Source organism: Epargyreus clarus, unplaced genomic scaffold (assembly GCF_041222505.1).
Source record: "Epargyreus clarus isolate Ecla_fem2 unplaced genomic scaffold, WU_Ecla_fem_2.2 ptg000026l, whole genome shotgun sequence".
NCBI classification, from domain to species: domain Eukaryota; kingdom Metazoa; phylum Arthropoda; class Insecta; order Lepidoptera; family Hesperiidae; genus Epargyreus; species Epargyreus clarus.
Window position 1 is genome coordinate 9,377,180 of NW_027332233.1, and position 13,441 is coordinate 9,390,620.

The 13,441-nt window shown below is 34.8% G+C and overlaps 1 protein-coding gene across 2 annotated transcripts in view; it reads right to left on the minus strand.

Annotated features, from left to right (window-relative positions):
- The window catches only part of sdk (sidekick cell adhesion molecule), a 54,093-nt gene that overhangs the window by 22,049 nt on the left and 18,603 nt on the right, over positions 1-13,441 (minus strand). For both annotated transcript variants that reach the window (XM_073087815.1, XM_073087816.1), the window contains exons 2-10: positions 6,309-6,404; positions 5,877-6,053; positions 5,466-5,691; positions 4,681-5,384; positions 3,360-3,479; positions 2,316-2,471; positions 1,489-1,615; positions 786-1,081; positions 313-498 (exon numbers count right to left, since the gene is read on the minus strand). In XM_073087815.1, coding sequence (XP_072943916.1) covers positions 313-498; positions 786-1,081; positions 1,489-1,615; positions 2,316-2,471; positions 3,360-3,479; positions 4,681-5,384; positions 5,466-5,691; positions 5,877-6,053; positions 6,309-6,404 — 2,088 coding nt within the window. The remainder of the gene's footprint in view (positions 1-312; positions 499-785; positions 1,082-1,488; positions 1,616-2,315; positions 2,472-3,359; positions 3,480-4,680; positions 5,385-5,465; positions 5,692-5,876; positions 6,054-6,308; positions 6,405-13,441) is intronic.

Below are 13,441 nucleotides of genomic sequence, written 5' to 3' on the forward strand. Positions count from 1 at the left end.
AATTTTAATGGTAGAAACATTTTATTTACGAAGAGGACATAATACAGTTTTGCAATTTTTCCCATACCTTGGCAGCATATAAAGTCACTGGCTGCTTGGTTACAAAAAGAAGATATTTGTAAAACGATGTTTTTGGACATAAAAAAATATGTGCATACATAATAAACGCAACGAAGTGAAACAGATTTGGTTCTCACAGACAACAAATATTTTTATACAAGTTTTGTACACGAAAAATGGAACTTAGTATTACACATTTAATGATTAACGTATTACATATTATTAGAATGTTGTTCATTCAAAATATCGTACCTTCTTGGGGTAAAGTCAAAACATCAGTAGGATCCGAGGGTGGTCCTTCACCGACTGTATTCACTGCTGATACTCTAAACTGGTACGATGTGGCTGCCTTCAAACTCGTTAATAGAACCCAACGTTGAGAAGCAGAAACATTTATAGGTTCTGTGATCCAATTCAATAGTGGGTCTGGTGTTGGTCCTGCAATATAAACATTAAATTTATAAATTTAGGCAAATAATTAACACTTATATATACTAGAATACTTGAATACTAGGGATGTTGCAAGTGCCAGAGTCATACATACAAAGGTAGCTCGATAACGGAACAATGTGAAATAGAAAAGATTCAGTTCAGCAGATAATAGGACTCTTGTCTGGTAGGCTGACATGGATATTGTTGAGCATTAAGACTAACTTAAGATAACCCTTTTAAATAAAACTTGTAGGTCACGAGACGTTAATATTCAATGGCCAAATAACACTTACCAAACTCAGGCACAACTCGTCTCTGCACAATGAACTTCTGTATCGGCGAGTTGCCGTCGAAGCCCGGCGTCCAGGACACGTTGACCGCGCGCTGGGGCGTCGCGTCCAGGCGCTCCGCTCGCACGTTGGTCGGCGAGAACGGCAGCTCGATGACGGAGAGGAACGCGTGGCGGGTGTGGTTGCCGCCCGGTGACGTCACCACGCACGTGTACTCGCCCGCGTCGCTCGCGCGCACCGCTTGCACTTGCAGCGCGCCCTCCGCAGATATCCACACACGTGAACCGGCGGTCATTGCTCTGAAAATATTTATTGTGTTACATCTATGTTTGTAACACTTCGAGTGCACTTATAGTACTTCACTATGAACCTGATTTATTAAACACCTAACAGGTGCTATCTTGTAAGTATTACACCATGTTTGAACTTCTACAACGCATCTGCGTAACAAGAACTTTTCTAATGATGAATAATAAATATGAATTACTTTTCTAACTTTTTTTCTTTGAAAATTTAAAACTTGAGTGACAGATAACTGTAGAGTACATAGACAGAGATATTTTTATGGTAGACTCTAAAAGCGTGAAACATTTGACTGGCTGGGTGGATGCATAGGTGTTCCTTAGTAACGTACATGAGCGTTAAGAGTACGTATTTTTATATATTCATCACCTAAGTAGTAAATATTTTATGGTAAAATACATACTGTTTGTTATGAAACCAGTCAATATTGTATTTGACGTTGGGATCATTTGAAACTTTGCACTGGAGTGTCGCTGTGTGACCGAGCAGAACTCGTGTGTCTACTGGTGGTGCGATGATTTGAGTCCTCACTGAAACAAATACTGGGATTAAATACCAAATATAAAACGAAGATTTAAATTCGAGTTTAACGATAACTAATAAAACGTTGATCGAAAAACAAAGGCTTTCCACGTTATGTACAATCTATGTTCTGCGATTCCGGATGTATGAATGTTGAAAATGTATTTTGCATATAAGTAATATTTAAATCGTGTGCTATATTGCTGTGCTATATATGCTGTGCTATATATGCTATATATGCTGTGCTAGATTGTTTAAGTTAGAAAGTTTATTTTGCCTATAAGTTACCCTTAAATTGTGAGCTATATTGCTACTTATCATACATGTAAATGTAGATCGCGAACCTGCAGAATGACCTATAACCATCAGTTGATTCAGGTTGACCATTCCTTGAGCAAATAAATAGTAGTTAGATCAAATAAATAGTTAACGCGGCTCTAAAAACTACTGTCACACTGTTTGGCGATTATTTCGTAGTTTAAACGATCATCTGTAAACAGTTTTTCAAACAAAATCAAATATGTATTGCACGTCAGTTGCTAAGGCAATAAATTGTAAATCCCAGGCGGCAGCGACTTAAGCAACTGTTCAGAAGTTTAAGCGACAAGTTAACTCTAATAACTATTGCTCGAGCGGTAGTATCTAATGGATGGTTAGCTTAAAGGACACAGATGACGTTCGTACGTGCATATATAGAACAGAACAAACCTAAAACGGTAAGATAAGCTTCTCCAGAAACGTTTCCTGCATCATTTGCTCGTATGCATGTATATTTGCCACTGTCAGCTGTTGTAGTACTTGTTATTAATAAATCTCCTTCCTCTAGCGCTTGAAGTCTTCCCGACAAGTTTATGATGAGAGAATCTGAAAATTATATCATTCAATTAAAAAGTTACCTGCAATACAATACTAATAAAGCTCATTATATTCTATCAAAAATGTGCATAACAGAGTGTTTTATTAACAGGTAGAGTACTTTACAACGAATATGCAAAAATATTATTATTTACAACATTTTACACACAATACAACAAAATGTTACTTGTGTAAAACATATAATATGTACATTTGTACTTCACTTTTCTTTGTATATTTATTATAATACGTTGTATTCGTGTTTTCAGCATTTCTCTTTGCTTTTTGGACTCGCTTTATGTAACATAATATATTGATTACATTGTTTTTATTTATTAACAATTGCCAAAAACAATTATCTCCACTGCACCTTTAGATAACTTGCTATTTCAAATGAATTCCTGTCTATTATGTAGCGAGCAAGCATATAATTCACCTCGTGTTAAGTGGCTAGTTCCGGCCGCAGGCAGGCTTACCTATGTGTAATTAAAATTTTAATCCATAGTTGATAGCAATCACATATTACCAAAGATAGACTGCTTCTTGTGCCTGATAAACTGTTTCACCATATATGGGTTATACAATTATCTTGGTAACGGTTGATTATAGAAAAGCGATGCATGTTCGGAAGGGCGCATAAATATTCGATTTTTTATAGAATTCCTCCCATGTTTTGTTATGATAAAATAAAGGGGTGATGGAAGTAATTAGACACCTCATATTTAGCTAGTAATTTATCTCACTTTATTGTTGATTGGTAGTACCAATTTGGTACCACCAAAAACAGCTTACTATTAAAATTTTACTGTTCCCATTTTGCATAGTTATACTTTATTATTATAACCGTTGTTCTGTGTACGGCTTTATAGCTCATAGCCTAACAATGTTATAACTTACCATTGAAGTACCACGTGACGTTGGGGGTGGGGGCGCCGATCGCCCGGCACGCGATGGTGGCGTCCTTACCGTCCAGCACGGTCAGGTTGGCGGGCGGCGTCTGCATTATGGGCGGGGAGGCTACGAGCCACACATCGAGTTAGTATGAGCGCTACACTATACACTATGCACTCAAACGCACGCAATATTTGCGCTCAACATTATGTTAGTAAACACTCGACACTCGTGAGATTGTAATTTTCATATCGACGTATTAGTGAGTCACACGCATGCATTGTAGATACAAAGTAAGTAACTGTAATGTTTTCTGGATGCAAAATGTAATGTAATTACATGTGCTTATATTTTATTCGTTTAATTACTTTATTATTCATTGAAAAGTAGAAATAATTAACTTTCTTCCAGAATTTATTATATAGTTACAAAGGGTGTTTATTAAAAATTATCGTGAACAGGAAAAGTTTACATTCAGAATTTGAAGTCTGTAGGTATTGTACATTTCATGAGAATGTTTATCTTTTGTAATTGGACGTTAACTATTTCTTGATAATAATGATTTCATATTACAAACGATAAGCATTCACAATAAACCATTCACATGCAGATATTGGACACCTGTGCGAATTTTGCAGTCGTACTCAAAAACCTGATTAGCTACGATAAAGTTTTACATCTAACTAAACTTTATTTAAATAATTATGTTGTTGCTAATAATATTATAATACTTATTTTTATTGAATTGTAAGCAAAATAATCTTAAAATTGCATTCCGGTCTACAGACGAACACTATGAATTTCTATTATTATTTTTAAAGTAACAAATAGACAAATGTTTGAACTAACGTTACAATATTTTTGTTGCTTTTATATTTGTGGTTACAATCAATTTTATACTACACATGCTTAATAAAAATAAACCACACATAATAAAAACTAATTAAGAGCTGGTAAACTTCTATATTAACTACAAATAATGCGTCGAGTAACAAAAAATCAACATCCTAATTATCTTAACTGTAAAGAGGCATTAAAATTCTCTATGTGAAGGCAACGTGAATTCCCATAATAAAACAATGGTAAAGCAATCAAGTACTAGGTGATAATCATAAAAGACGAGTGCAATAAAATACACAAATTAATTCTCTTACTGCCGGTATCGAATTTGAACGTTTTTGACTTTTTATCTGAGGTCCTCATTCTTATTAACTTCATGTGACTGCGTGGTAATCGCCTACTGTCCTTCACTGTACGATATTAGCGAATATTAATTTGTAATCATTACGTATTATTTCCTTTATCTATATCATAAAAATTCACTTACTTTTTATCTTCAGCCATGTGTACACGGAAGATTCACCAGCTTCGTTGCTGGCGATGCATTGGTATATTCCCATGTCCTCCATTTTCAAGTTATTGATGACGAGTGACCGGTCTAATTCCACCCTGTACCTGCCCCCGCCGTCATCCACGTCAGCATTATCGGGTTCCCCGGCATCCGCCCCCACGCTAGCAATTTTCCTTGCGTCTTTATACCACGTTATTCCCGGAATTGGAATACCTTGCACATTGCATTCTAAAGTTATCGATGTGCCGAATTCACCGTATGTTTCAAATTTGAAATTTGACAACATTACGGGTTTTTCGAATACAGTGACAGATGCTGAAGCAGTCACTGTTGCAAATCCACCCGTTTTTAATCTAGCTTGACATGTATATTGCCCAGTATGAGTTAAGTTAGCTGAGATCAAACTCAAAGTTCTATTCCACTGATCATTCAAATCGTATGTAATACCAGCTAGATCTATTAGCACTCCATCCTTAAACCATAAAGTTTCCAGCTCATGAAGTGGTCTGGCGTTGGCAATGCAATATAAATTGGTATACTCCTGGCCCTTTATAATTTTCGTGTCTTCTGGCTTTATGATAATTTCGGGGGCGATTTCTTTGTTATCATCCCCGTAAACGGTAAGTCGTATGTAGGGACTATTTTCTACTTTGCCCAGTTGTGTGTTTATTGCCCGCGCTCTAAAATAAATAAAATGTTGCAATCATGTAAAAATGTTAATTAGTTATATTGTTAATTCATATTGAAAGTTAAATTCGAACCTGTATGCTCTTTCGTCATCTTGGGAAGCACATAATATGATGAGTTGATGCTTGTCTGTTATGGCATACTTTTGGTCATATTTTAGATGACCGTTGACTCCATTCTCATCTTGCCAAACTACCGACGGCGGCGGTTCGGACTCTATGTAAGGAAATTCTAGTATCGCTGCTTTACCCGATTCTACGGTGACTACTTTTTCTATGGTGTTTTCAAATACGCCCATATCTGTAAACGTAATACATACAGATTATATTTATTGTTGAAAATGTTTAACGCATAATAATAAATACACACTATAAATTCAATCATGTCCAAAAGTCAAAGAATAATCTATGTTACTTTTACGACTGAACTTAGGATGCAGGTCGTAATAACATAGTCACAGAAATGTTTAATTTAGATTTACTTACAAGCCACGACTATGTTGTTCTTCTCGCTAAAAATGGCTCCTACGTCATTCTTAGCGATGCACTGATAAGCACCGGCATCCTGACGTTGAGTATTATGGATTTTAAAAAATAATTCGGATGAGTAGTCACCGAGGGGAACACCATTTTTTAGCCACCTGTACATAGGCTGAGGAATACCTGCAAATATTCAATTATTAAAAAAAATCTTAACTGCTTTTATTTATACGAAATTCAACTAGAAGCATTTTAGAAGGTATAAAAATTAAGAACAAGTTATGGAAAACTTTAAGTTTTAAGTTCAAAGTTTAAATAACTTTCTGGACGTTTTATAGCTTTGGACAGAGTTCCAAAGCACTTTTATTCAATATATATTTTTTGTATTGCCAATTTACTTATTAAAATTATATTTTTATGTAATTTAACGTATTTTACCTATAGCTGAACATTGCAATATCTTGGTTGTGCCTTCTCTGACTATACTGTTTGATGACGACGGCTGCATACTAAACCGCGGAGGCTGCATTTGTGCTGAAATCATAATAAGATATTTAAATATACATATTACATTGTATATATTCAGGCATTCGTAAGGGGAAGTACATTTTGTTTTTCTAGGAGTGCATAAGTGTACTGTGTGTTTATAAACTTTTAAGGGGTTTAATTTATGTATTTTATGTTAAACTATTGAAATATTTATAGTAGGGTTCATCAGTAGTGTAATTATGCACTTAAATATTACTTTGTTAGTCAACAAGCTCTTGCAACACTGCCTCCCATTAAAACAGTGAGTCACCGTTTGAAAAGAAATATGAAAAAAGTATGATTAATTAAGAAGTCTGCTCATTCAATTGAGATGAATCAGCCACTAACACCATTGCGACTCGGAGGCTCGTTGACCGAATTAAACTTCATATCGGATCGGTGCCCAGTCGCTTGGAATCCGCTGAGATACAAATCGTTTGAAGGCTGCTCAAATGACCCCAAAAAGTAAAAGTACGCTGCCACGTCCGGCTATCGAAAAAGGTCCTGTTACATTAGCATCCTCTAAATACTAAGAACTTCAGATACGATTTAAAAGGATTCGTTGTATGGTACACTATGAAGAGTATTAAAGATCATTAGGAACACTCATTAAAGGCAAACAGGCTGATAGTTTACGGAACTCGTGAATGAAGGAAAAAAGCAAATGCAAAATTGAAGGACACTATAACTTTATGAGCTTGTGAGATAATTTTAAAAGTTAACCATTACTACTGATATAATTTATTTATATTGCCATTAACCAGTATTGTTTGGTAATGCACAGCTTATGTATAATGGCTGTGATTAGGCATATTGACACGCTTACGCATCGACTATACTTGTCATATTTTCGGAGCCAGGGTCTTGAGAATTACCTGCCATTGTTACGGAAATGAACTTTTTGTGTCAATTCGCGGTTGTGGCTATATTTGTCAGTTAAAGAGTAATTTAGGTTTATGCATACGTCACAGACCTGAGATTTACTTAGAAAATATCTGCAAGGCTTTTTGGCAGGAACTAATAAATCCGTGCAACCAGGTGCACGGTAGCAGGCTATTGAGCGAAAGCTGGTTTGTAATAGCTAAAAGGTCATTAGCCTTCATGAAGTCATAAAATAGGTTATGTCAGATTAGATCAGTATGTTGCGTGTCGTGTTGCTTTATTGCTTTGAAACTGGCTCCGCTGCATTTTAATCCAATTATGGTATACCTAATTGTATTAAGTTATCGCACAATGCACTTCCATACTTTCAATGTCCGTTATGGTGTTGCACTTGTACTTTGCTTTATTATTCACCAAGGTTTGCATACGTGAATAATTAAATAAATTATACCGAATATAGGGTAGAAAATTAAAAAAATGAAATTTTGGGCAATTTTGGCAGTCTTTTTAAAATTGGCAGCATCAAACACTTTCTGTTTAGTATTTCGGACTGACCGAAATAGTAAAAACTAAAATGGTATAAATTCAATATTTTCAATTATTGACGTTTCTCTCATTATTTACATAAACAGACAGTCATGACTCAGATTTCGTCATGAATGGTGGTACCTTCGGACACGAGTGTAGTGTATGGTGCTTCTAGGCTGACCGGTCGCCAAGCAATCGTAAGACACTTGAAGGTATGTATTTATATACAGGGTGAATTTTTAAAACGGGCCTTCAGGCCTAAATCTGAAACTATAAGGATTAACGAAAAATGCTGAAAGGAGTTACGAAGCCGATTTTGATAAAAACTAAAACTGCATCATTACTTTTTTAAAATAACTTTTTCCCTAGCCGGGAATCGAACGAGTTCATTTTGAAAAAAAATGCACCCTCTATATTATTCCACTATCTGATAGTGTTGCTTATAAGGATCAAAATCTGGAAAGTAATGATAAATGACAAACTAAAGGAAAAGCCTCAATTTTAAGAAAATACATATTTTTTCATATTAATTTGGCAGTTAAGTTCCCGCCATTCATCAATTTAAACATTTCGTGTATTAACATTTATTTTGGCTCAATGTTTCTAATCATTCGAAATGGACGTTTTGTTTCCCAATAATTTATATTTTTATGTCCGACTTAGCTAAGGTTATTTTTAGGACCATTAAAAAAGATTTACTTGCTATGGGCGGAGTTTCGTTTAATACAGATGTAAAGTTGACAATTTGCGAGAATTACTTTTTAGAGTCAAATCCGAGTGATTACTAAAAAAAGAGATATAGAAAATCATATTTAACGTTGAAACGAAGTTGTAAACAACAAACAATAATAATTTACTATTTAATCAGTTATCTATTTTCATTTAAAAATAAATCCCAAAAACGGCGGTAACTTATTTGCCAAACTATTACTTTCTCATACTAAGCCGTATGTCATAGTCATAACATCGAATAATCATTTGATTAACCAACAAATTCTTCAATGGTATGACTTATGTCTGTTTCTAAAGAACTATACATAAATCATTTGTTATGTATAATCCTTAAGGATTAGTATACCAATGTATGGAAAAATACGTATTTTCTTCAAAATTTTCCTTTTCCTTTAATTTGTCACATAACATTACTTCCCAGAATTTGATCCTTATAAGCGACACTATCAGATAGTGGAATAATATAGAGGTGTCATTTTTATCAAAATGAACTCGTTCGATTCCCGGCAAAGGAAAAAAATATTTTAAAAAAGTAATGATGCAGTTTTAGTTTTTATCAAAATCGGCCTCGTAACTCCTTTCAGCATTTTTCGCTAATCCTTATAGTTTCGGATTTGGCCCTGAAGGCCCGTTTTAAAAATTCACCCTGTATACTATCACCTACATTTATTGTCAGTACTACAAGTAATCGACATTGTATTTCGGAAAAAACCAGTGACCTGAAATTCATACATTTACGTAAAATTTTCATGCTGTGTATTTTGCCGTTATAGCCAATTTAGTCTATAATTTCAATCGTATGATTTTATGAAACTGTGCTGGTTTCCTCAAACTTAAACTAACCTTATTTAATCACGAAACTTGCAGTACTCCAAAGGACTATTATCCTTACAATACATATAAAAATATTCTCTGAATAGATAAATGACTTGTATTAGGCCAATTGATTGACCTTCTCCCTTCAATAGCAAGCAAACTATAAGGAATGTTCTTACCCACCTTATGGGCTTGATTGTAACATATTATAGAGATTTTACGCAAGATTTAGTAGATGGATCTTTTTTACCTTGCCGATGTGTCCGAAGGGATCGTCACGGCATCGTCAATCCGACAATAGTATCTATCTTACCGCAAGCCCTTTTGTTCCCTAGCGAAGAATTATATGCCTAACAATAACTAAGATAAAAAAGTAAACGCGGTTCAAGTCGCATTAAAAAGGAAATGATTAAATGGAAAATAATGGCAGTTAGCACGCTATGAATAGTCTCTTCGGTATTCTTAAGGAACGTACATAATTATTAATGTTTTTATTACTTTTTTAAATAAAAAAATATTAATCGTATCATACTAGATTACATAAGTAAATACTCTTAAATCCGTTTATTCTTATTGTTACTTGAACTTCAACGTTTAATCTGCTACTGCTGCTAACGATGGCCATATAAAACTTCAATAAAGTTGGCCTTTTAGTATTCCGCAGTTCTTTCCGTGCACCGAATGATGAAGATGAAATTTTAAAGATAAGTATGATTAATGAACAACGGCGTTAATGATATAAAACATGTTTTTTTCTAGGTACTATTTAATAACTTTTAATTAACTCAGGTTTTTTTTGAGAGTAAGAGTGTTTTTCAGATAAACTATGAAATACAAACTTTTCAAAATTCATGACTTTCCTTTCACTGTACACGTATTCGATTACTATTCATAAAAATACAAACGTGTGTTGATCCACTGTGAATATTGCTTTAGTTTAGTTGACAAATTTATTAATTCAATTGCAACAAAACTAACATTTTTATTTTTACAACGATCTAACTGAACAAAACGAACCTGCCGCGTGGTATACGCGAGGAAGTAGTTGACCGGGAAGTATAATTTGTTTAGTTTTTACGCGCTATTGATTGACTGCAGTAAAGCTGGCCCAGTTAGCAACAGTCAACACGTGTTGCGATGCGACCGGTTGATGGTACGTCTTTATTGAGTTTTCGGAAAATTGAAATAGAAACGCGTTAGAGTAGCTACATGATTGTTGTGACCATTTGTTTTTGGATTAATACGGGACATCGGTTTCCTTATGTCAATTAGGAGGGCCGATTGATAGAGAGAATTTACTTTAGATGTAGCTACTTAAGCTCGTCATATCATATAATACGAACTTAAGTACAGATTGAAATTTAATTTTTGAATCATGGCCACGTCGTCAAAGAAAAGTATTATTATATTTATCAAAAATATTACAAATTTAGAATGTTATGCAACATAAAATAAGTCATTGATATATGTATTTGTCCTTTTACTATATTGTCTGAATATCCACCTCAATTTAGACAACAAAAGAGGATGATCCCGTTCATAACATGACATATGGTTACGTTACACATGATACACGTTGCATTGAATATAGCATCATAAGTTTTTATAGAATTATGCATCATTAGAGGAACATCAACATAATTATATCATAGTTACATGGATAGAAACACAACATAATAATATAAGTAAAAAGACACTGCCTTCATAGAGTCTCACGCCAGAAAAGTGGGTAAACAAAACATTCCTCACATGGCAACCTTATTACATATTCTGTTACGTATCTAAATACAACTACAGTAAGGTATTGAGGACTTCCGTCTAAAATAAAAAGTTTACCTTTTCCGTTGTTCGACGGGTCTCCTCGCTCGGTCGTTTGTTCCCAGCCAACTTAAGTTACGATACGTTGCGTTAATTAATTATGAAGCAAGAGGTACAATGTACAGGACAATTATATTTTAATGAGAAGCTGACAAAGTATAAGTATCACATATACTTACACAACATATTCCATTACGGGTTTTTTAAAGACAAAAGATCGTAATGATAATGTCAGATTGAATGTTATTTATAGTAATATCGGTCGAAGAGATAAGTTTGTTACTTTACGTCGTCCTTCCGGTACTGTTCCACTTCTGGACACGGGCTTCTTTTCAGAAGCTTAAGGGTGGACTATGGCCAAGTGCTTATTGGTAGAATAACACCCATTTGAAATTTTAAGAATTCGTAGGCTCATGTAAAACCTACATAAGACCTATCTCCCGATATTTACCTTTAATTTAAAGTTAATTCATCATCATCAACCCATTACTGTCCCACTGCTGGGCACGGGTCTCCTCTTAGAGTGAGAAGGATTAGGCCATAGTCCACCGCGCTGGCCAAGTGCGTATTGGTAGACTTCACATACCCTTAAGATATTTTTTTTTTTTTTTATAAATCTCTCAGGTATGCAGGTTTCCTCACGATGTTTTCCTTCACCGTTTAAGCAAGTGATAATTAATTTCTAATACGCACATTAATTTGAAAATCAGAGGTGCGTGCCCTGGGTTTTTGAACCTCGGACCCCTCGATCGAGAGGCCGCGTTTCTTAACCACTAGGCTATCACTGCTAATTTAAAGTTAATTAGTTGAAGACAATTAGTTTTCTAATAAGCAGGCGACAGAATTCCGATCTTCAAAAAAATCCAGTAAAAATCAGAAGTGTGTGCCTGACCTGTTATTCAATGTTTGAATCCCTACATTAAGAAGGCGAATATCTAACGAGTCTATTTATTCTTCTGTCTGTTCATATTAAGCAATAATAGTAATTATTATTTTCAGTGAAATTCAGTTTCACATGCATTTTTGTCTTTCTCCTATAATGAAGCGGTTGTTATTCACACTCGTTGATTAAATGAAGCGACCGACCTAATGACGTGACACGACGTCATACAAAAAACGGTGGATGTGTTCCCAGTTCCCACCCTATGCTCTTATTAACGCCTCTTGTACCGTTAATTACACAGGTTCTTTTATTTACCCCGGAAACAGCAATGTTGGAGGAACCTCGATATACGCTGCATGTATGAGGGTGGAAGCCATCCAGACAAAAGATTAGTATTGCAGACTAATTGTTCTGGAGAGCTTGAGAAGGGTCTGGTTTAAGTATTTAAATTATTCGTACAGTTATCTATATAACATTCTAAGTATTCATAAATGTGACATACAGTATTTAATAGTAATTTAGTAGCTGTTATTGAAAGCCCATCAGTGTGGGCAGACAAAACAGTTCAGTACCTTTTTACCCGTCTACAGGGGATAATGTTTTTCGAGTTACTAGTTCTCTTTTGTTTGGCCACTGTTTTCTTTTATTTTTGGTTTGATAACAGTAACTATAGATCAGCTTTAGTTTTATCTTTAATTTTTTTTTAAATGCAAATTCAAATGTTTTTCTTAGATTCCATACATTTTGTGGTCGATGTTTGACTACTGGACGAACACTGGATTTACAATCATTACTATTCATAACATATAACCAAAGCGTTAGGTACGTTACGGAAGTACCTAGCTTCTTTTGTCCCATTGTATTACATTTTACATCATTTAACCAGTACAAGGATTTTACTGTGAAGCGAACTATATAATTTTGTTTGATTGACATACATATGTGGATCATGATGACACCAGTGGAGTGACTTAGTACGGTAATCAACTTAGATAAGTGTGATAAGATAACAACGCATACAACACGGTAATGGCGTAGCATTATCGTGAAATATTGTATTTTAACTGCCGTAGGTTTTTATTATATAGAAGTAGTACAGAAGCATCCTGATGTTAGGTGGCCACCGTTGCCTGTGAAATTACTAGTCAACCTCAGATAGTCATTAGGATGAGGACGGTCAAAGATGCGTTGTTACCCCTGAAGACTAAATTGGGAGGTCTTGTATAAGACAAGTGTATCTTCCTTACTTTCGTTTAAAACCTGAGTGTTTACAACAGCAACCCTGGTATAACATATAAGGCAAAATAGGTGAAGTGTTGGTGCCTCCGGAAACAAACCAAGCGTTCTATCGTCCTCAAAATACAGTTTCGTGCATATTTTTACT